The 22,219-nt window shown below is 37.8% G+C and overlaps 1 protein-coding gene across 1 annotated transcript in view; it reads left to right on the plus strand.

Annotated features, from left to right (window-relative positions):
- LOC124614022 (serine/threonine-protein kinase Genghis Khan) overlaps window positions 1–22,219 on the plus strand; it is a 349,615-nt gene that overhangs the window by 186,841 nt on the left and 140,555 nt on the right. Inside the window, exons 17-18 of the mRNA XM_047142836.1 lie at window positions 8,505–8,653; window positions 11,701–11,807. Coding sequence (XP_046998792.1) covers window positions 8,505–8,653; window positions 11,701–11,807 — 256 coding nt within the window. The remainder of the gene's footprint in view (window positions 1–8,504; window positions 8,654–11,700; window positions 11,808–22,219) is intronic.

Genomic DNA, 22,219 nt, shown 5'->3' on the forward strand with positions numbered 1-22,219 from the left:
ACTGATGAATTACAGAAATGCCCTTCAGAAGTTTTGTTGTAAATGCTGGAGTAGATTAGGGTAGTTGATTAGTGCTGTGCATATATTTGCTGATGTACACTGCCCGACAAAAGAATTGAAGCACCCAGAAGACATGATTGGATGTCAATGTAATTACATACACATACAAGCTATTGGTGGTTATGTAAATTATGAGAGTTGAAATTCTCTGAGACAGGTAGAAGAGCCACCAGAGTGCATTAATATTATTCATGTTAAGTGTTGTTAGTAGCCTAGGTGGGGTATATAAGGGGTGTGAACAGCTTCAGATGTTGAGTGATCACTGATCACTGTAGAGGACACTGGCGTGCTACATATTCTTGTGAGATAGCGTTATCAGCTCCTGACTGAGTATGAAAGGGCTCTCATTGTTGGTCCTCATTATATCAGCTGGTCATACCAAGCAGTGTCCAGAATTAAGGGGCATTCAGATGTGACAGTGACCTGATATTGGACGGCAAGGAAACATAAGAAGGATGCATACTTGTGAACATTCCTGTCAACCACATCTGAACACCACAACACCAAGCACTTGTTAACCCCTTCACATTTGCACCTTCCATCCATGAACAAGTAATCAACTTGCTGCAACATTGTTCGGAGTCTATCAGCCGGTGGACTAAGGAATTACTATTCCACACAGAGACTACCCCTAACACCACAATACAAACAGCTGTGTTTGGGGTGGTGCCATGACCAGGAGGCATGGTCTGCTGATGAATGATTAACATCACCTACCCTCTAAAAACCTATGAAATTTAGTTTCATTTAGTCTTCCCTGCTGAGTGATTCACTTTCTTTGTCAGGCAATGTATTTATTTTCAAAGCACTTGTATCTACATTTGCATTATTACCTTTCGGAGAAAATATTTAACTGTCTCTGTTTAGTAATGCAAGAAATTATTGTTAACAGAATAAAAGGATTTTGCAAAGGAGCAGAGGCAGTTAGTTGTGATCTGAGCGAAGATTGTACAATTATGCAAGAGCAAAAAAGTGAAGGCTATTGACTGATGGAACTAAATAAGGCGAAGCTCTTTAAATGAGTGAATGAACAAATGAATGTCATCTAGACACACCAGTTTTAATTGTAAGTCCATTTGGAGGAATACTAAGTGCCGGAAGGTATTTCAGCAGGAGTATGTGGAACCATATTCTTCCAGGGGATGGACTATTTTCTGAACTGGTAAATGTAGAATAAGAATAAGCAAGGAATCCCAATTGGATTGATAGTAGACAAAGTGTGGCAAAAAAAGGAAATGTAAAAGAAAAACACTAATGGATGTAGTGTAAAAAGTAAGTGATTGTAGCATTAATATTTAATGAGATACAGGTGGCAGTTGTAGAAGCTTAAAAGATGTGATTTGAGAAACTGTTTTACTAGGCGCACTTGAGAATTTAGGAACGTAATTGTGAACAAACATACTTAGTCAAAAAGTGGTGCTGGCATAGTTAGTTTATACAAGTATTGTATCAAGAATATTAACTGAAACAAAAGGTGCAAAGAAGTAGGTTCCAGTGATAAAATTATTTCCAAGGCTGAGAGATCAGGAGTAAAGCAGCCGATGGCATGATGGGCCATTACAACAGTAGTGTTCAAACAGAGAAACACAGGAAGACCACCATGTGTCCAGAAAATAAGTATGGTGTAGGAGAGAAAATGGACAAAGAATGTGTTAGAGTTATAAATATGAAAAAATGCAGGAACAAAGATAGGGCAAAACCAAACATAGGGCTGCAGAATAGCCATGTGAACAGAAAACTACTAATGATATTCCAGAATGGAAAAAATGAACAAAACTGAAGAAAGACAACAATTACCTGTGAGTTATTGGTTTGTTGCACATGGACTCACATAACTGTGTAGGGATGTAATTGGCCTTAGAGCTGTTGCTCTTTTTCTAATCAGTGCACACACACAGCTACAGAAATGCACTCAACCTTTCACTTCTATGGGTAAAGAATATTGCATAATTTCCTACAATGTGTCACTATGCTTAGATACCTGGTACAGTGTGAACTACAGTTGTTATTTCATTTTGTTGAAATACCTTTTAAGTCTTGTTTGTACCACTTTTCAGAAGCTTTCGTTCTCTGAACAAATTTTCAGACAGGTAAATAGATTGCAAAACTACTGAAGACAGCCCTAATATGGAAGGGGGTTGCAAAACTACTGAGGATAATCCTAATACGGTGTCGTAGCAGGCGGAGAGGTGATACTCCGACGTGGCGCGTCCCAGGTGGTGGATAGGGGGGTCCTCACCGGTTTACCGGCGGACTTGAGCGAAATAAAATAGCTCTCGCGGACCAAACACTAAACAACCTCTACGGCTAACAACCGTAGTTGTAACTCGGAGCTTGCTCCATACAAGGTTGACTACCTTTGAAAGTCAAACATGGAAGGAAATCTTTCAAGGAATAATCCACCGCTTGGCAATAACCAAGGAAGACTGCACTCGGATACGGTGGGCAGTCACCTGAAAGATAACTTGGATGAGTCGGAGCATCTGAAAATACCCAAAACGGACAGACGACCAAAACTCAAGACAGGACAAATAAACTACATTGCGACACACAATATAAATTCCCTCATACAACCAGGCAAACTCAAAATTCTGACGGATGAAATGGATCGCAAGGGGATTCTCATAACCGGACTTCAAGAAATGAGAAATACTGATCAGGAGCCGATAGAATCGCAAGGATATAGGATTTATAAGGGAATACCAGGGAAAAGAGTCATGAAACAGTGTCCACAATTTGGAACAGGATTCGTGGTGAGTCTGAAAATAATAGAGTCCATAATAGAATTTAAAGCACAATCTCCCAGACTCTCAACATTAACTCTAAAAGCTGCAAATAAAATGTACACAATAATAAATGCCCATGCCCCGACAAATGATAAAAATAATAAAAAAGAACACAGAGAAGAGGTAGAAAAATTTTGGGAGCTCTTAGATCAAACGACGAATAACATTAATAAAAATCACATCAAAATTTTAATTGGAGACTTCAATGCACAGTTAGGAAGGGAAAAGAGATATAGAGACATAATAGGGTAATGGACAGCACAAAGAAGAACAAACAAAAATGGCATAAGACTAGTGGAATTTTGCAGAAACCATGACATTATCTCAAAGTTGACGTATTTTAAGAGAAGACCAAGTAAACTAAAAACTTGGAAACATCCAGACTGGAAAAAAGGAGAATGGCAACTGGACCATGTCTGCATGGATAAGAATTACCACAAGGAAATTTACAATGTGAAAGTACCGAGAGGGACAGATACCGGATCAGATCATTACATGATAAAAATTAAAATTAAATTAACCCCATTAGCAAAGAAAAAATCCCACCAGAAGAAGAAGAGAACCTATGACCCTCATAAACTGATACAAAATGAGGATTATGAAGCACAAACCAGGGATATAAAAATAACAGATGATCTGGAAGAAATAATTCCCAAATTGAAACAAATAGCTGAACAAGTTGCCCCTATAAATCCAAGGAAAAAACACCAGTGGTGGAACGATGAATGTGATGAAGCAGTGTTGGATCCACACCAAGTCTGGTTAAGGCATCAAAATGAAAAAACAGAAAAATCATATTTGGAACTCACAAAACAAAGGAAGACAACACAAAAAATAATAAAGAGAGTTAAACGTCAGTACCAAAAAGATATACTTCTAATGATAGAAACAAATAGTGAAAAAACAAACTCAAGAGACTATTACAAAATATTTGGCAGACAATTACAAAGATATGATCCTCCAACATTAATGTTAAAAGATAAAGATAATAACCTAGCCCATAGCAATAGTAAAAATACAGAAATTCTAGCAGAAACATTTAACAAGTTACTAAATTGTGAAGATCCCCCAGAACTTCTTCAGATAAACACAGAAACCCCAATTAAAACACCAGCAGAAAATATAAATCCACCTACAATTAATGAGGTCTACAGAGCTTTGAAAGAACTCAAAAACTACAAAGCAAGTGGAGAAGATCAAACGTTTGCTGAACTTTGGAAATATGCAGCAGAACCAGCAAAGGTAGCATTACACCAATGCATAGTAAAAATCTGGAATGAAGAGAAATTACCAGAAAATTGGACTACTGCTATAATACATCCATTACATAAGAAAGGAGAAAAATCAAATCCAGACAACTATAGAGGAATTTCCCTTTTGGACTGCATGTATAAGATCATGTCAAGAATACCATACAACCGCTGTAAAGATCAATTAGAACTGGAACTGGGAGAATATCAAGGAGGGTTTAGATCCTGGAGAAGCTGCCCAGAACAGATAATCACCTTGAAGTTAGTTATGGATGTCTACAAAAGAAGGCAAAAACAACTAGTCATAACCTTTGTAGATTTCAAAAAGGCGTATGATTGCATCCATAGATCTTCAATGATGAAAATATTAAGGAATTTTGGACTTCATCCTAAATTAATAAAAATGATACAGTTAACCTTAACAAACACCAAATCCAAAGTAAAATTTAGAGGAGAAATATCTGCACCATTTACGATTAAAACAGGGTTGAGACAGGGAGATTGTTTATCACCATTCCTATTCAATTGTGCTCTTGAATATGTAATGAGAGAATGGTACAAGGAAAATCCTATGAATATTAAAATTGGAACTAAGAAAGATAAAATAAATCTAAATTGCTTGGGATTTGCTCATGACCTAGCATTACTAGCTAATAATATTCAGGAAGCCACGAAACAAATAACAAGCTTACAAAATATAGCACAAAAATTAGGACTCCAGATATCATTTGAAAAGACTGAAATAATGGTAACGGATCCACTTGTAATAGATCACATCTCAGTGAACAATAGGGAAATTAAAGTAGTGAAACAATTTAAATACCTGGGTGAAATTATAACACATAAATTGGACGAGAAACCTGCATGGCGAGCAAGAAGTAATAAAATGATAAAAGCTCAAAAACTAACATGGTCTACGTACAATAAAAAATGTCTATCAATTAAAACAAAATTAAAACATTACAAGACGGTGGTTCAACCAGAGGTTACATACGGAAGTGAAACTCTTTTTAAAGTCACCCAGAAAAACAGAATTGACAAAATTTTAAAAGTAGAGAGAAGAATTGCTAGAACATGCATAAATAAGAAATATCAAAAAGCTGGGCAATGGCGGATAGTTCCAAATGAAGTGGTATACAGAGAACTGGAGCCCATCACTGATACTATACGAAAGAAAAGGATCTCTTTTTGTGGTCACATTCTGAGGACACCAGAAACCAGATTATCAAGGAAAATTATTGAGAAACTCAGGAATTTGAAACAACAAGGAGGATGGCTTAAGGAAATAAGAGAGGAAATGGAAGAACTGGAAATAACTCTGGATGATTTGCAGAACAAAACGCCAAATTTAAAGAAGTTGAGGGACACAGAAATAAGATTTAAACCAAAAATTGACAAACGACATACAATGAAAAGGGTATTTACAGATAAGGAACGACGAAAAGCATCAGAACGAATGAAGAGATACTGGGCCACTCGGAAGGGGAAAATACCAAAGAAGAGGACCAGAAATGATTGACTGAAGTGGTCCAATGAGGCCGTAAAAGCAGAAGAAGAAGAAGATAGGAGGGGGTGGAGGATTATGGAGGAAAGAAAAACAACTCACTAGTATCTTGAATAAAACAGGCCTTGATGCATCACGTTGAGCCAAAGACAAAAAGGCAGTCACTGGAGTTGCACCACCTACAATCACCAAAAAAGAAGAAATTCAAGGCAACTCCATCTGCTGTCAAAGTTATGATGGCAATCTTTGCAGATAGTGATGGTATCAATCTCGTGCATATTTTTCCAAAAGGGTCAACCATTAATTCAGAGACATGTATAAAGACTTTAAATAAGGTCAAGAATCATTTCCAATGTTTTCAGTGTTATAAGAATCCAAAAGAAATCTTACTCTCATATGACAGTGTGCACCCACATACAAGTTTTTTTTTTTCCTCCATATTCTTAGCATAAGCATGATGTTCTTAAACAGTTTATTCCTGATTTTTTTGTTTTAAGTGGCTCTAAAAGTTTTACATTAAATTAGCACTTCCTGTAATTCAATAAGCACTGGGGAACAAATCAAATATGTAGCCATAATACATATTTTGTTCAGATTTCCAGTTTGAAGGCTGAAAAACATACTGTCAAGTAGGGTCAGTACAGTGAACCATTTTCATCTGAGCTACTTGATATCACTGTTTTAGGAGATGTTAGATTTAAAGGCTATTGATTTTGACTGTTACCACCCAGAGAGCCCTTAATTTGTTCACTCATTTTGTTTGACTACAAACAAGAGAAATTGCGTAATTGTATGCACTGAATTCATGTCCTATAGCTTTGACATTCTTGATACAGATGAGGAAGGTATTGCAAATTAAGATGTGCTGGATACATTCTTATCTTTGTCTAGTTACGATCAGTGGCTTCCAAGTAATGCCAAGTCCAGAAGACAGTTGATGAGCTGTGTTGGTAATGTAACTGATGACGTTGTTCACCTATGTTATATTTATTACACTGAAAAGTAAATAAAGCTATGTACAAGACCACAATTCTTTTCTAGGCAGGGTCCTATTGAAGGTAGTATTCCTACAACCTCTGAAGTGACTTAGCCATTTATAAGGGAACCTGCAGTTTAATGTGGACTCTGAATAATGGTGCAGAGGTGAAAGACGTAGTAGGTGGCAGAAAAAAATCCTAGGACCAACTGGGGATCGAACTCTAGACAGACCATTAGAATTGAGGTCATATTTCTGTATTGAGCATTAAAATTGTTTGTCGAATGTAAAGCTCCCTGAGCTGAAATATACGAAGAAAATGTTATGGTAGTCTACAGTACAAATAATAAATTATTATCTGGCATTTGCAGAGACGAGTAATCCCTTTATCCACTAATAGAGTATACGTGAATATTTTTTTTTTATTTGTGTGTTTGTTTGAATAATTATCTAGATAGAATTTATTTTACTTTTTAAAAAATAATTTCCATCTCCAGCTCGCCTCCTTGCTCTTCATTTTGCTGACGACCATACAATGAAATACACTGAGTTGCCACAGTAGTATCATGAAGAGTTCTGGAGGAGCAAAGTCCATAATGATATTTGTTGCTCATAACAAAATCAGTTCGACATTTTCTTGTGTGCTCTTCCTTCTTATCTAAATTTCTAGTTTGGATACTGTACAGTTAGTCAAAGATCTCAACAAGATCCCAACAAAGGTAAAGTAGTAAGTTGTAATCCCTATAAATTCAAAACAAATTTTTAAAAAATAGAAAAAAGGAAAAACTTATTTAAACATCTAAATTCAGGGGTTGAAGTTTTGTGTTAGTTGCATAAGATAAATCAATGTTCACTGTAAACAGGTTTTTATTATTGTAGCCTGTAGATAACTTACGTTCTGTGACACATGTTTATGTGATCATGTAAAATTAAACAAGCCGGCTTTCCTTTGAAACTAGTTACTGTCAGTACTGTGTTTGTAAATTGCTCTCTTGGGCACTCTTGATTTTTTTTCCGCTTCCACGGTCCTGAAGGTTCGCTTTTATATAGGAAATGATTGACTCAGTGAATGAAATAGAGGAAATTCAAGTTGTAAATGCTCCAAACTGAGAATTGAACCGTTAATGTAGCCATGTCTTCTCACACAGTATACACTTTTTCTGCAGAATTTTATCAATGCAAGTTTCAAAATAAAAGTGCTTTTTTTCTTTTGTGTGGTACAGATGAAAGTTGTTGATGCAGTTCCCTCAGTGCACATTAGGTTGCTTCCTGACATATTTCAATGTAATGTACCACAAAACAAAGCAAAAGTTACATCCTAATAATGCTATAAATACTGCAGTTTGAATGCAGTGATATCAGCTGCAACTAGTGCAGTGCTTGCTGCCTGAAGGCTATGTGCAATTTATTCACACAATTGTTGATATTCTCTGCAATCCATTCGTTATTTGCTGTGTCTGCTGGTTCTCTTGCTTTCTCTGAAACCCATTCTTTCTTCCTTTCTTTCATTTTCATATCATCCCATTACTTTTTGTTATTAAATTACTCTGTTCTTTCTTACATTATTATTGAACCCCAATTTCTGAGCCAGTTCTCACATAAGACCATTTCTCTCTCGCATAAGATGCATGCTGTTGGGTTACAAATGTCAGGTATTTATTTTCATCTCCTGTTTCTAATTTCAGTATCATTGTCTAATTGTCTATCTTTCTTCTTAATATCTGAGGGAAAGATCCACTTGTCCATAATTCTGTATTTACTGACCATTATATCTATTTTAGATTGTATTATTATAATTTTTCCATATTGATTCTGTAGTTATTGTCACATCATACTTTCTCTGCTACTTGATTATGGATGTGTTGATTGTAATGAGTGTTCAGGAAATATATTACTGTACGAAGATAATCAAAGACATGTTGTTCCAGGATAAAAACTGGCGCAATCGGCGAAGTCAAAAACTTGATAAGATGGAACTTCTTAATCTTCAGAGCAGTTTACAATCTGAAATTCAGGCCAAACAGGCTATTAGTGAAGAGTTAACAAAGACTCGATCTGAGCTCATTGCAGCTCAAAAGTAAGTTTTTTGCATTTATATATATTTTCCCCAAGTATTTTTTACCATCTGCTTTTTCGGCTTGTGCATTAAACCCCTCCCACCACCACCACCACCACCACGACACACACACACACACACACACACACACAGAGAGAGAGAGAGAGAGAGAGAGAGAGAGAGAGAGAGAGAGAGAGAGAAAGCAGATATTTATGCATTAATGTTTTGTGCTGAAATGATTTACTGATTGATGGTACCATTGGTATTGTAGGATTACTTGTCTATTTTTTAGTCTTTCTTCTAAAATATATTGAACAGATTTGTTATGGACACCCATACGGATTATGTGTTACGTTTTGCACACTATTTTTACAATTCCCTTGCAGTTTTATCTAATTTGTTCAAGGGATATTTGTAAATTTGCTTGGAGTCGGGATTAAAAGCACTCTGTACTGTTTTCTTGTCATGTCATTTAATTGGTAGTTTAAACAGTGCTCTGATTTTTATATCCGTGTTTTATTTCAAACCTCCATAGCAGCAATTCTTTAATACATCTTTTTCATTAGAATACAATAATAAATTCTATGAGAAGTAGCCTACCCCATGGCTTCATGTATGCATTCAACACATATATTGGACATGCATCCTCCCCCACCCTCTCTGTGTCCACCTCTTCTTCCATCTGCCAACCCACCTAATCCTCCCACCTTCATCTGTGTGTCTACTTCTCCCCACTATCTCTGTCTCTTCATCTCCTCCTCACCCTCTCTTTGTTCATTCCCTCCACCCTTCTTTCTCTGATCATATCTTCCTACCCTCCCTCCTCTCTCTCCCTGTCCGCTACCCATCTATACCTTCCATAGGCCTCGTGCATCTCCCCCTTTTCCCCTGCCTCTGTCAATTTCCTTCTCCCCCCTCTCGGTCCTTTTCCCCCTCCCCATCACTCTGTCCATTTCCTTCTCTATCCATTCTGCATAACCCCAGGCATGCTCATTGGCATGTGTAGCACCTGAAATATGGTTCAATAAAGAAGGCAGACACTAATCCTACAATACTTCTGTCATGCAGGGGAGGCTACACATCAAGGACTTGAAAATCATTTATTTGCCACTGATGTACAGGCTGGCAAGCAGAGCAGATCAATAAAACAGGCAGATATTATTTCCAAAACTATTCACCTGTCAAATAGGGCAGCCTACATGTCAGTGCTCAGAAAATTGTTTCTTGCCATTTAGGCTCACATGCTAAGCAGGTTGATTTGGTAGGCCGATACAGTGCCCACACAATTTATCTGTTGTGCAGGGCAGTCTTACGGCAGGGGCTGAAAAAAACATATTTTTGCGTGTTATCTCCGAGCCTATTGGAACTAGGATATTAAAAAAACCCACAGTGCCAATACTCATTAGGTCTGCAGTTCTTGTGCAAAATTGGGTTGAAATTGTCCCTGGGTTTGGGAAGTCGCGGACATATACTCTCTGATTTATATGAGAAATGTGCTCATAAAATAATGGACCTGGTGCTTTCACGGAGTAAGTAGACCTGTGCCAAAGATGAGCGACCAATAGTGGAATGCAGCATCTCTGGTTTCTGTAGACAGATCAATGTGGCCATGGCCTTTGTTTGTGTTACATCTTTTTTTTCCGGAAAATTGATAAGAGAAATAATAGAGCAACAAATTGTGTTTTACAAATATAAGTGTACATCAAAGACTTTTTATCGCATATGTGGGTTTTTGAGTGGTTCACACATTTCAAAGATAGCTGAGAAGACACTGAAGATGACTCGTGGCCAGGATGCCCTTCACCATCAAAAACACGTGAAAGTATTGAAAAAGTAAGTAACTGATTTGATCAGACTATCATTTGAGTATTCACTCAATTGCTGAAACTGTAGGAATTGGGGAAGAATGCATAAGGCAAATTTTACATAACCAGTTTAACGTGATAAAGATGTGTGTGAAACAGGTGCCGAAAATTGCAGTGATCAAACAAAAAGAAGCTCCTGAAAACGTTTGTATTGACACTTTGAAGACCACTGAAAGTGATACTACTTTCTTGAAAAGAATGGAAACATATAGCAAATCTTGATTGTGCACTTATGATCCAGAAATCAAGCAGCAGTCCGTACATGGGAAGGACTCAACTTAACTGAGAGCGAAAAAAGGCTCGAAAGAGCAAAGCAATATTCAAAGTGAATCTTCACTAGATTCCTGAAGGGTTAATCAATATTACTACCTAAATGGGCTTGCTCAGCTCCATGAGAAAATATGAAAAAATGACTCAAATTGTGGGAGAAATAGTCAATGCACTGGCTCGTACCACATTGTCTATTAACAGATTTCAAGGAAAGTACTGTATCCCAGTGTTACACCACCCACCTTATTCCCCTGACCTAATGCCGCATGACTTTTATCTATTCTTAAAGGTCAAATGTGTATTAAAAGGAACAAGATTTCAATCTGCTGAAGGAGTGAAAGAAAAAAGCAGTATGCATCATTGAGGAGCCTACAGAGGAAGAGTTTCAGCACTGTTTCCATCAATGGAAGATTTGCATGGTGCATTTTAGGGATAGAGGATGGGTATATATTGAGAGGTACAATAAGTAAATGTATGTTTTTAAAATAGTGTTTCAGAGTGGTAGTCCCATTATTTTATAGTATTATATACTTGCATACAGTATAACAGATGATTGCTGGTGATTTCTTAATAAATATTAGTTGGTATAAATATATATATATTCACTGTACAGTATCCTTCTTTTTTGTTGTAATATTATATCTAGGATGATGATATTTATTTTGGACAGTGAATCCGCCGGCCGGTTCTAGGTGCTACATTCTGGAACCGCGCGACTGCTACGGTCGCAGGTTCGAATCCTGCCTTGGGCATGGATGTGTGTGATGTCCTTAGGTTAGTTAGGTTTAAGTAGTTCTAAGTTATAGGGGACTGATGACCACAGTAAGTCCCTTAGTGCTCAGAGCCATTTGAACCATTTGACAGTAAATCTGCACCACTTTTTTTACACCTAAATGGAATTCATTATGCTCAGCATCACTTTAATTGTTACAGGGAGTTGAGAGATTTGCGTCAGAGGTATGATACGTTGTCTCATGAGGTAAAGAGGAAAGAAATTCAAATCAAAGAACTTCAGTCAAGATTAGAATCTGGTGAACCATGTAAGTCTTTAATTGTTATTTCCACATATATCACCGTAGAATTACAGTATATAATGTTACAGCTGCAAGTGGTGTGACAGTTATACTATTGTTTTATCTGGGTATGTATCACAATTTTCCCAAACTTCAGATATTGACATAGCATTCATCGGCATGATACGACACATCCAACAACGACGCGTGCTTACACCTTTCCAACACTTTTCAGTCTGAACATTGGAAATCTTAAGGATACACAACTGGAATTTGCAAGGTACATTCAACTTTTCCAGCTGTTGCATTAACATATTCCACTCTCCCCTGCTTTTGTTTTCGCACTTTCTTAGGCTTTTTCCACTTTTACCAAATCAAACGTCAGCTACTTCACCTACATTAGTGAAATAATGTTCTTCTGCTAACACAGTTTTAAAATGAATAATAAGTTTTACCTGTAGGTCAGACATTACTGAGCTCTAAGATTTGCACAATAAGAAGTTACAACTTTTAACATATACAGTAAATAATTTTAATTTTTTATGTGCTTTCTTTAGTTATGATTTGTAGGAATTTAAAGTGTGTGAAACTCAGGTTGTGATATCTATTGTCCAGCTCACATATGTAGTTTGTATCTCTATCATATTTTTACCAGTGTCTGATATACATACAAAAAATGTTAGTTATGAAATGTTACATACCCCTCATTGTTCAGAGACATAGTTTCCTCCTCAGATACAACATTTCATCAGGTGGTGCATTAATTTCTTGTGTGTTTCTGTTGATTTCTGAGCAGTACTTCTCTAGCTTTCGACATGTGGTTCTTTCATCTTTTATCTGGGTTCTGAAGAAGGGTCTGCTGACCCTGAGAACTTAACATTTGCATGTTCCTGTTAGTGAGGCATAAATTTTACAACATTCAGTGAATATGAACATTTTTCTTCATGAATTTAATTGAGTTTTAGTTGTAGATACTGAAGGAAAATTTGTGACCGGCTTTTGTCCTGCTAAGCAGTATCTACTTCTTTGTTGTTCTCATTATTTGACTAAATACATCCAATGTCTGATGTAGTTGTTTGTATTCAGGTTACATTTTGAGAGAATTTCAATTTGCCGAGTTGAAAAGCATAACCATTAGTTATGTTACCTTGTGTGGAAAGTATAGTTCTTTTGGACTAATTATGCAGGATTTTTTGTGCAATATGTAAGCAAGATAACTCTCCCATCTGTGGCTGTGTTGTCATTTATATAATACAGTAATGTTCGTGATAATTGCAACACACAGTAGTAATGGTATAAATCACTCCAAAATTGGAGGTGGTGTAGAACAGTGGAACTGTAATAACTGATTAATGGTTGCAGAGAGATGGCTTCCACATAGGCCCAGCAGCACCCTCTGTTGTGTTACCAGACAGGTCAGTGTTAACACAGCACTTAGAGAGTGCAGAGCTGTCACATCAAGTAGAAATGTGCAAGGAAGTGCTGATATGCCTTATCAATGTCAAAAGACATAATATCAGCATGTGAGTGAGTCCAAACAGGACAGAATGATTGGTCTCGGAGATTGTCGTATGGCAACATTGCTGATTGTATAGCGCATGTTACTAAAACATTGATGCATGTGTGGAACCAATGGATATAAGAGGATCATATACACAAGGTGGTGCTTGGACCACACAGTGTGAGATGACCACCATCTCGTACGCATGACCATAACCAACAGAACAGCTTTGTCTGTAATGTTTGCTCGACCTTGGAGCACTACAACGGACATTGACCCGAAACCACCATCTCCTTAGATGGCATCACAGTCACTGGAGTGCTGAGTGGCAGTATGTAGTGTTTTCAGATGAGTCCCTGTTCAACTTGACCTACTGGATGGCAGCATACATGATAGACACTACCAGGTTGGATGCTGTTGGGCAGACTGCATTGTTGAGTGGCATAGCAGGTAAATGTCAAATGTGGTACTCTGGGCACCTTTGACTTGAACGTGCAATCCTACCTCCTACATATTGAGGGCAATTGGAACATCATCAGCTACTTCAGGGAGGCATTAGAGCCTGAAGCACTGTGGCCTGGTGCCCCCCCCCCCCCCCCCCCCCCTCCCGCCCTGCAGGCAGCTCCAAATGCCATATTTCAGCAGGTCAGTGCCTGGTCACATGGGGGCAAGCAATTTGTATGACTTCTTTAGAGATCAATGTATGCCACTGCTATCCCGGCCTGACATTGCGCATCAGAGCTGTTTGCGATATGGTTGATTGGCAACTTATTCATTCTGACACTCCTGCAATCACTGTCCATGCTTTATAAATGTGCAGTGTGTCCCCCAGAAGCATGCCCATGCCATGACACCTGGAGCCTCTTACTATAGCTTGTGGTGGCTTCACACCTTACTGAATTTTCATGGTCGAAGTTCATGTAGAGTTCTGTAATTCTAATCATTTGTGTATTCTCATTTTCCTAATCTGTGGAAAAAATTTCATTGTAATCCCATGTCTCCTTGGTGGTACAGTTTTTAGAAACAATAATGTAATGCAGTACATGCTGACATAAACACGGCACAAGAGAACTAAGACAAAAGAATCCCTGCAAGTTGCCTGTTACATACGTGTATTGTTCCAGTCACAATTTTCCTGTTGTTGATGTATACACAGGAAAATGCAGGCATTAAACAGTCATCATTTCTCCTAGTTTTATCTAAATCAGTTGAAATAAATTCAAAAGAAGTGGAATCAGTATGTTATGTACAGCAATAGCATTAGATGACTTATACAGTTTCACAACTTTTCGTAAATAAAATTGTGTGTTCCTTGTGTAACATAAAAGGATGGTTTGACAAGTATAGTAAATTGCCACTAAATAATGGGACATATTTGTTGTGTCTTTGTGGTTGGTAAGCTTCATTATTCCAAGGACTGTACAAAGAATTTCAACAACGTACAGAGTACAGTTCATTGTTGACATCCGTCTGAATTGGTCAGTGTGTAAACTGTAATTGACAGTGGAGAAAACCAAGATTCGTGCTGTTAACTAAACGTTTTCATTTGAAGCATTGGATTGCCACAGAAATCAAAACAGGATTGGATTAAGGTCACACAGACTGTGCACCGTCATTGAAGACAATTTACTTTTGTTGTTGTTGTTGTTGTTGTTGTGGTCTTCAGTCCTGTGACTGGTTTGATGCAGCTCTCCATGCTACTCTATCCTGTGCAAGCTTCTTCATCTCTCAGTACCTACTGCAGCATACATCCTTCTGAATTTGCTTAGTGTATTCATGTCTTGGTTTCCCTCTACGATTTTTACCCTCCACGCTGCCCTCCAGTACTAAATTGGTGATCCCTTGATGCCTCAGAACATGTCCTAGCAATCGATCCCTTCTTCTGGTCAAGTTGTGCCACAAACTTCTCTTCTCCCCAATCCTATTCAATACTTCCTCATTAGTTATGTGATCTACCCATCTAATCTTCAGCATTCTTCTGTAGCACCACATTTCGAAAGCTTCTATTCTCTTCTTGTCCAAACTATTTATCGTCCATGTTTCACTTCCATACTTGGCTACACTCCTTACAAATACTTTCAGAAATGACTTCCTGACACTTAAATCTATACTCGATGTTAACAAATTTCTCTTCTTCAGAAACGCTTTCCTTGCCATTGACAGTCTACATTTTATATCCTCTCTACTTCGACCATCATCAGTTATTTTGCTCCCCAAATAGCAAAGCTCCTTTACTACTTTAAGTGTCTCATTTCCTAATCTAATTTCCTCAGCATCACCCGACTTAATTCGGCTACATTCCATTATCCTCGTTTTGCTTTTGTTGATGTTCATCTTATACCCTCCTTTCAAGACACTGTTCATTCCGTTCAACTGCTCTTCCAAGTCCTTTGCTGTCTCTGACAGAATTACAATGTCATTGACGAACCTCTAAGTTTTTATTTCTTCTCCATGGATTTCAATACCTACTCCGAATTTCTCTTTTGTTTCCTTTACTGCTTGCTCAATATACAGATTGAATAACATCGGGGATAGGCTACAACCCTGTCTCACTCCCTTCCCAACCACTGCTTTCCTTTCATGTCCCTCGACACTCATATAACTGCCATCTGGTTTCTGTACAAATTGTAAATAGCCTTTCACTCCCTGTATTTTACCTCTGCCACCTTCAGAATTTGAAAGAGAGTATTCCAGTCAACATTGTCAAAAGCTTTCTCTAAGTCTACAAATGCTAGAAACATAGGTTTGCCTTTCCTTAATCTTTCCTCTAAGATAAGTCGTAGGGTCAGTATTGCCTCACGTGTTCCAACATTTCTGCAGAATCCAAACTGATCTTCCCCGAGGTCGGCTTCTACCATTTTTTCCATTCGTCTGTAAAGAATTCGCATTAGTATTTTGCAGCTGTGACTTATTAAACTAATGGTTCGGTAATTTTCACATCTGTCAACACCTGCTTTCTTTGGGATTGGAATTATTATGTTCTTCTTGAAGTCTGAGGGAATTTCGCCTGTCTTATACATCTTGCTCACCAGATGGTAGAGTTTTGTCAGGACTGGCTCTCCCAAGGCCTGCAATAGTTCTAATGGAATGTTGTCTACTCCTGGAGCCTTGTTTCGACTTAGGTCTTTCAGTGCTCTGTAAAACTCTTCATGCAGTATCATATCTCCCATTTCATCTTCATCTACATCCTCTGCCATTTCCATGATATTGTCCTCAAGAACATTTCGCTTGTATAGACCCTCTATATACTCCTTCCACCTTTCTGCTTTCCTTTCTTTGCATAGAACTGGGTTTCCATCTGAGCTCTTGATATTCATGCAAGTGGTTCTCTTTTCTCCAAAGGTATCTTTAATTTTCCTGTAGGCAGTATCTATCATACACCTCGTGAGGTAAGCCTTTACATCCTTACATTTGTCCTCTAGCCATCCCTGCTTAGCCATTTTGCACTTCCTGTCGATCTCATTTTTGAGACGTTTGTATTCCTTTTTGCCTGCTTCATTTACTGCATTTTTATATTTTCTCCTTTCATCAATTAAATTCAATATTTCTTCTGTTACCCAAGGATTTCTACTAGCCCTCGTCTTTTTACCTACTTGATCCTCTGCTGCCTTCACTATTTCATTCCTCAAAGCTACCCATTCTTCTTCTACTGTATTTCTTTCCCCCATTCCTGTCAATTGTTCCCTTGTGGTCTCCATGAAACTCTGTACAACCTCTGGTTCTTTCAGTTTATCCAGGTCCCATCTCCTTATATTCCCAACTTTTTGCAGTTTCTTCAGTTTTAATCTACAGTTCATAACCAATAGATTGTGGTCAGGATCCACATCTGCCCCTGGAAATGTCTTAAATTTAAAACCTGGTTCCTAAATCTCTGTCTTACCATTATATAATCTATCTGAAACCTTCTAGTATCTCCAGGGTTCTTCCATGTATACAACCTTCTTTCATGATTTTTGAACCAAGTGTTCGCTATGATTAAGTTATGCTCTGTGCACAATTCTACCAGGTGGCTTCCTCTTTCATTCATTACCCCCATTCCATATTCACCTACTATGTTTCCTTCTCTTTCTTTTCCTACTATCGAGTTCCAGTCACCCATGACTATTAAATTTTCGTCTCCCTTCACTATCTGAATAATCTCTTTTATCTCATCATACATTTCATCAATCTCTTCGTCATCTGCGGAACTAGTGGCATATAAACTTGTACTACTGTGATAGGCGTGGGCTTCATGTATATCTTGGTCACAATACTGCATTCACTATGCTGTTTGTAGTAGCTTACCCACATTCCTATTTTCCTATTCATTATTAAACCTACTCCTGCATGATGCCTATTTGATTTTGTATTTATAACCATGTATTCACCTGACCAGAAGTCTTGTTCCTTCTGCCATCGAACTTCACTAATTCTCACTATATCTAACTTTAACCTACCCATTTCCCTTTTTAAATTGTCTAACCTACCTGCCCGATTAAGGGATGTGACATTCCACGCTTCGATCCGTGGAACGCCAGTTTTTTTATCCTGATAACGACGTCCTCCTGAGTAGTCCCCGCCTGGAGATCCGAATGGGGGACTATTTTACCTCTGGAATATTTTACCCAAGAGGACGCCATCATCATTTAATCATACAGTAAACCTGCATGCCCTCGGGAAAAATTACAGCTGTAGTTTCCCCTTGCTTTCAGCCGTTCGCAGTACCACAACAGCAAGGCCGTTTTGGTTAGTGTTACAGGGCCAGATCAGTCAATCATCCAGACTGTTACCCCTGCAACTACTGAAAAGGCTGCTGCCCCTCTCCAGGAACCACACGATTGTCTGGCCTCTCAACAGATACCCCTCCATTGTGGCTGCACCTACGGTACGGCTATCTCTGTCGTTGAGGCACGCAAGCCTCCCCACCAACGGCAAGGTCCATGGTTCATGTATTAGTGAATATAATTGTGATCAGACAGGCACCACGAAGACAAAGTACGCTCCGACAACCATTTTAGATGACCATAAAGGAAATCATTTACAAAATTCACGATCTGGTAATGCAGGAATGCTGAATGAAAATTCATGAGATTGCTTGACTGTAGACGTCTCAATTGAGTGAGTAGAAAATATCCTGCATGGAGAATTGGCTATGGAGAAGTTGTGGGTGAGGTGGGTGCCACAGTTGCTCATTGTTGACCAAAAACACATCTGGCACAGTATTTCTGCACAATGTCTGGCAATGTTTAGTCAAAATCAACAAGACTTATTGTCCAGTATTTGAATGTTAATGAAATCTGTCTCCATCATCACACACCAGTGTCAAAAAGCATTCAGAACAATGAACAAAGGATGGTGAAAGTGCACCAAAGAAAACAAGAACAGTTGTGTCAACTGGCAAGGTGAGAGGCACTGTTTTTTGGGATTTCCAAAGAATACTCATCTTAGAATACTTGGAAAAAAGCAGTACCATTACTAGACCATATTATGCTTCATTGTTGGATCATTTGAAACTTGCGTCAGCTGAAAAAAAGGACCAAGGTTTCCACACAAAAAAGTACCCTTTTGTCATGATAACACCATTGCAAACATCAGCGATAACAATGGGCAAAGTGAATGAGATGGTTTCTCATCTACCCTGTTCACCAGACTTAGTACCAAGTTACTTCATCGTGTTTCCTAACTTGAAACTTTGTCTTGCTGGGGAGAAATTTTTCATCAAATGAGGAAGTGATAATTGCTGTCAGTGAGTGTGTTGCTAAGTTTGACAGAATCTATTTTTCCAGTGGGATGAAAAATCTGAAGGGTCATTGGAGCAAGTATTATCCCTCAGTGGAAACTGTGTCAAGAAGTAAGTTGAGTTGTTAATGGAGCAAACATTTTTTCTTGTAACTTCTTTTGACAGACTTATCAAACCACCCTCATATTGAGGCAAAGCAGAAAGTGATGATTTTATAATAAGTAAAAGATTCCGGTTTTTGACCATGATATGGAATATGGATGATGTGGCATTGTTTGCATTCAGTGTAAGATGTTAACATTCCTCTGATTATGTTTGTTGTCCTGAACATGTACATTAAATATATTAGCCAGTTTTGATAGATCCTGTGAGGGGAATTATTATTATAATTATTATTATTTTAACTATGCCTTCATCTTGCTTGGACACTCAGGGATTTCCATCGGTGTCAACCATGCACGTCTTGGAGAAAAATCTTATACTGCCAAAATCAATGTAGAACAACCAGTGAATAATAACATTACATTTTGTCACAAGTGTGTAAACAGGAAACCGATGAGGGTTCAGATCAATCTTAAAAGGGGACTGCACCTACTTGTCAACACCAATTACAGCCAGATTTATGGCTTATACAGGGCTTAGCCGTAAATGAAAGTGACGGAAGTCAAGCTTCAGAAGGCCAAGTGTTTAGAAAACTTACAGTATAACATTTTCTGTGCGAACTCATTTAAGGAGAACTCGCAATTAACATGAAAAAAATATTGGGCCGACAGGAATACATTAGTTCTTATGCGAAGTTTTATCGGTTAACACAAATTTCGGTTAAGACATATTACAAACTTTTTTCAGTTCCTAGTGTGATTAACTTTCATTTTAATGCAAACTTCTGAAGCTATAGTATTTTTAAGTGTTAATTTTTTTCCAAAGTGAATGCAAGAAATATAAATACAGAGCTAACTATCCATTTCCGACTCATTTGTGATGTATTGTTGGACTGCAGCCGCAATTATCACCTCAACAATCAGCATGTACAGTACACTTAAATAAATTCAATAATATGTGCATTAGCTATTACAAACCTATTTGATGACAGGTGTTCTTTTAGTCATAACCAAATCAAATTAGAATACTGAATAAAAATCTATGAAAGATAGCACACAAAACATGACAAAGAGGAAACGGAGAGCTCTAAATATACAAGTAAAGCTTAAGATTCTATACGAAGTGGACCATGGTACAAAGAAAACAGCAATTGCGGATCAGTTTACCTATGATAATTAATAATAATAATAAAAATCATTAAAGCTACTGCATCTGGTTGCAGAAACAAACCTAAACGACTTTGTAGCGCTTGGTATGAAAACATCAAGACGTTACTACTACAATGCTTCAGTCATATGCGTGCATCTGACATACCTTTAAGTGGCCCTATAATTCAGTCAAAAGCGAATGAGATTTCCAATAGGCATTGAAGACTTCAGTTGTTCTGCTGGTTCGCTGTATCAATTCCAAAATAGACATTCAATTTCACCTGTACAAATTTGTGGTGAAGCAAATAAAGTTGATGAAGAAAATGTGAATAGCTGTTTGCATGAATTCTACAGAGTGAAGGGGAAAGTATACCTTGTGTGATGTGTTCAATATGGGTGAAACTGGACTTTGTTACAAACTTTTTCCAAACTGCACCCTGGGGATAAAAGGTGATAAGTGTAATGGTGGAGCACGCAGCAAACATGTAGCTGTTGCCCTTGTATGTAATGTGGACAGCAATGAGAAGTTTCATCCCTGGATTATTGATAACTCCAGGAAGTTGTGTTGTTTTAAAAACATTAGTATGGGCACTTTACCTTGCATCTACTCTCATCATAAGAAAGCTTGGATCAATGACACATCATTTCACAAATGGCTTCTTCATTTCAACAGATGAATGGTTGCTCAAAACGGACATGTTCTTCATACATTGGACAGGTGCACTGTCCATAACATAGAGGATCTGAACCTAACCAACATAAAGTTCCAGTTTTTTCCTCCAAATGCGAAAAGCTGCCTTCAGCCCATGGACCAAGGCATCATTTGTCTCATGAAGAGAGCTTATTGCAAGCAATTTGTAAGAGCTGCAACTTGTGCAACTGAAAGCAATACCACAACCTCAAATTGGGATCTGTTTGACACAATAAAAGTCATTGCAGTGGCCTGGAACTCAGTGTTGTCACATCATATGCAGAAGTTCTTTAACATAGCCTGGAGACTTAGCAACACTGAAGATTTCCATATTCTAGATGCTACTTCACCTGATGAAAGGACAGTTCTTGATAAAATGACACTTCAGCAAGACATGTGAACCCTGGAATTAGTTTTGAGGAATTAATTAGTGCAGACAACAGTGTTGCCGTATGTGCTTCTGTGGAATCTGATGTGACAAAAACTGTGACTGAGTTGCAGGGAGGGTCATCAGTAGAAAGTGAGGAGGAGGTGGTGAATAGAGATACCATTCCACCTACCAGTCAGGAGATGTGAATACAGATACCATGCCACCTACAGTCAGGAGTTGTTTACAGCCGTTGACAATTTAGAACAATTTGCTTCAATGTGCAACATCAGTGCTGGGTTTACAGACACTGTAGCTTTAATTGGTTTTGAAATTATAAGATATTGTTGTTCCTGTTAATGTCAGGTAATGCTTGAATATTTTTCCAAGAAAATAATGTAATTATGAGTACTTGTACTTTTACTGTCTCTCTATAGTATTCTAAGTCTACAGTAATGTAAAGTGATTAATATTGCAGTGTATTACACATTACTGTACTACTATACATGTATATGTATTAAAATCTATGGTTTTCATATAAAACTTTTTTTTTAATGCTAGTTCTTGATTTTTCGGTCCCTTCGGATTTGCGTTAACAAGATTATACCATATCATTTTTGGTGTGGGACAGGCAAGGCATGAGCCATTTATGTTAGCCAAGTTTCCAGGCACAATGTAAAGATTACAGACCAGTAATCTGATGGCTATGGGGCTGAGTACATAAGCAGAAGCTTTTCATCTTTCTAATATTCAGTTTTTATGTTACTTATACACAAATAAACCAAGATAAAGTTCAGTACACTGTATTTATTAATGTTTTCATAAGAGGCGTGAAAAGAAAAGACAAAGGCAAATTTATGATTGCAAATAAATTTCCATCAAGGGATTGTACTTAACAGTGTCCACAAGGA

Source organism: Schistocerca americana, chromosome 4 (assembly GCF_021461395.2).
Source record: "Schistocerca americana isolate TAMUIC-IGC-003095 chromosome 4, iqSchAmer2.1, whole genome shotgun sequence".
Taxonomy (NCBI): Eukaryota; Metazoa; Arthropoda; class Insecta; order Orthoptera; family Acrididae; genus Schistocerca; species Schistocerca americana.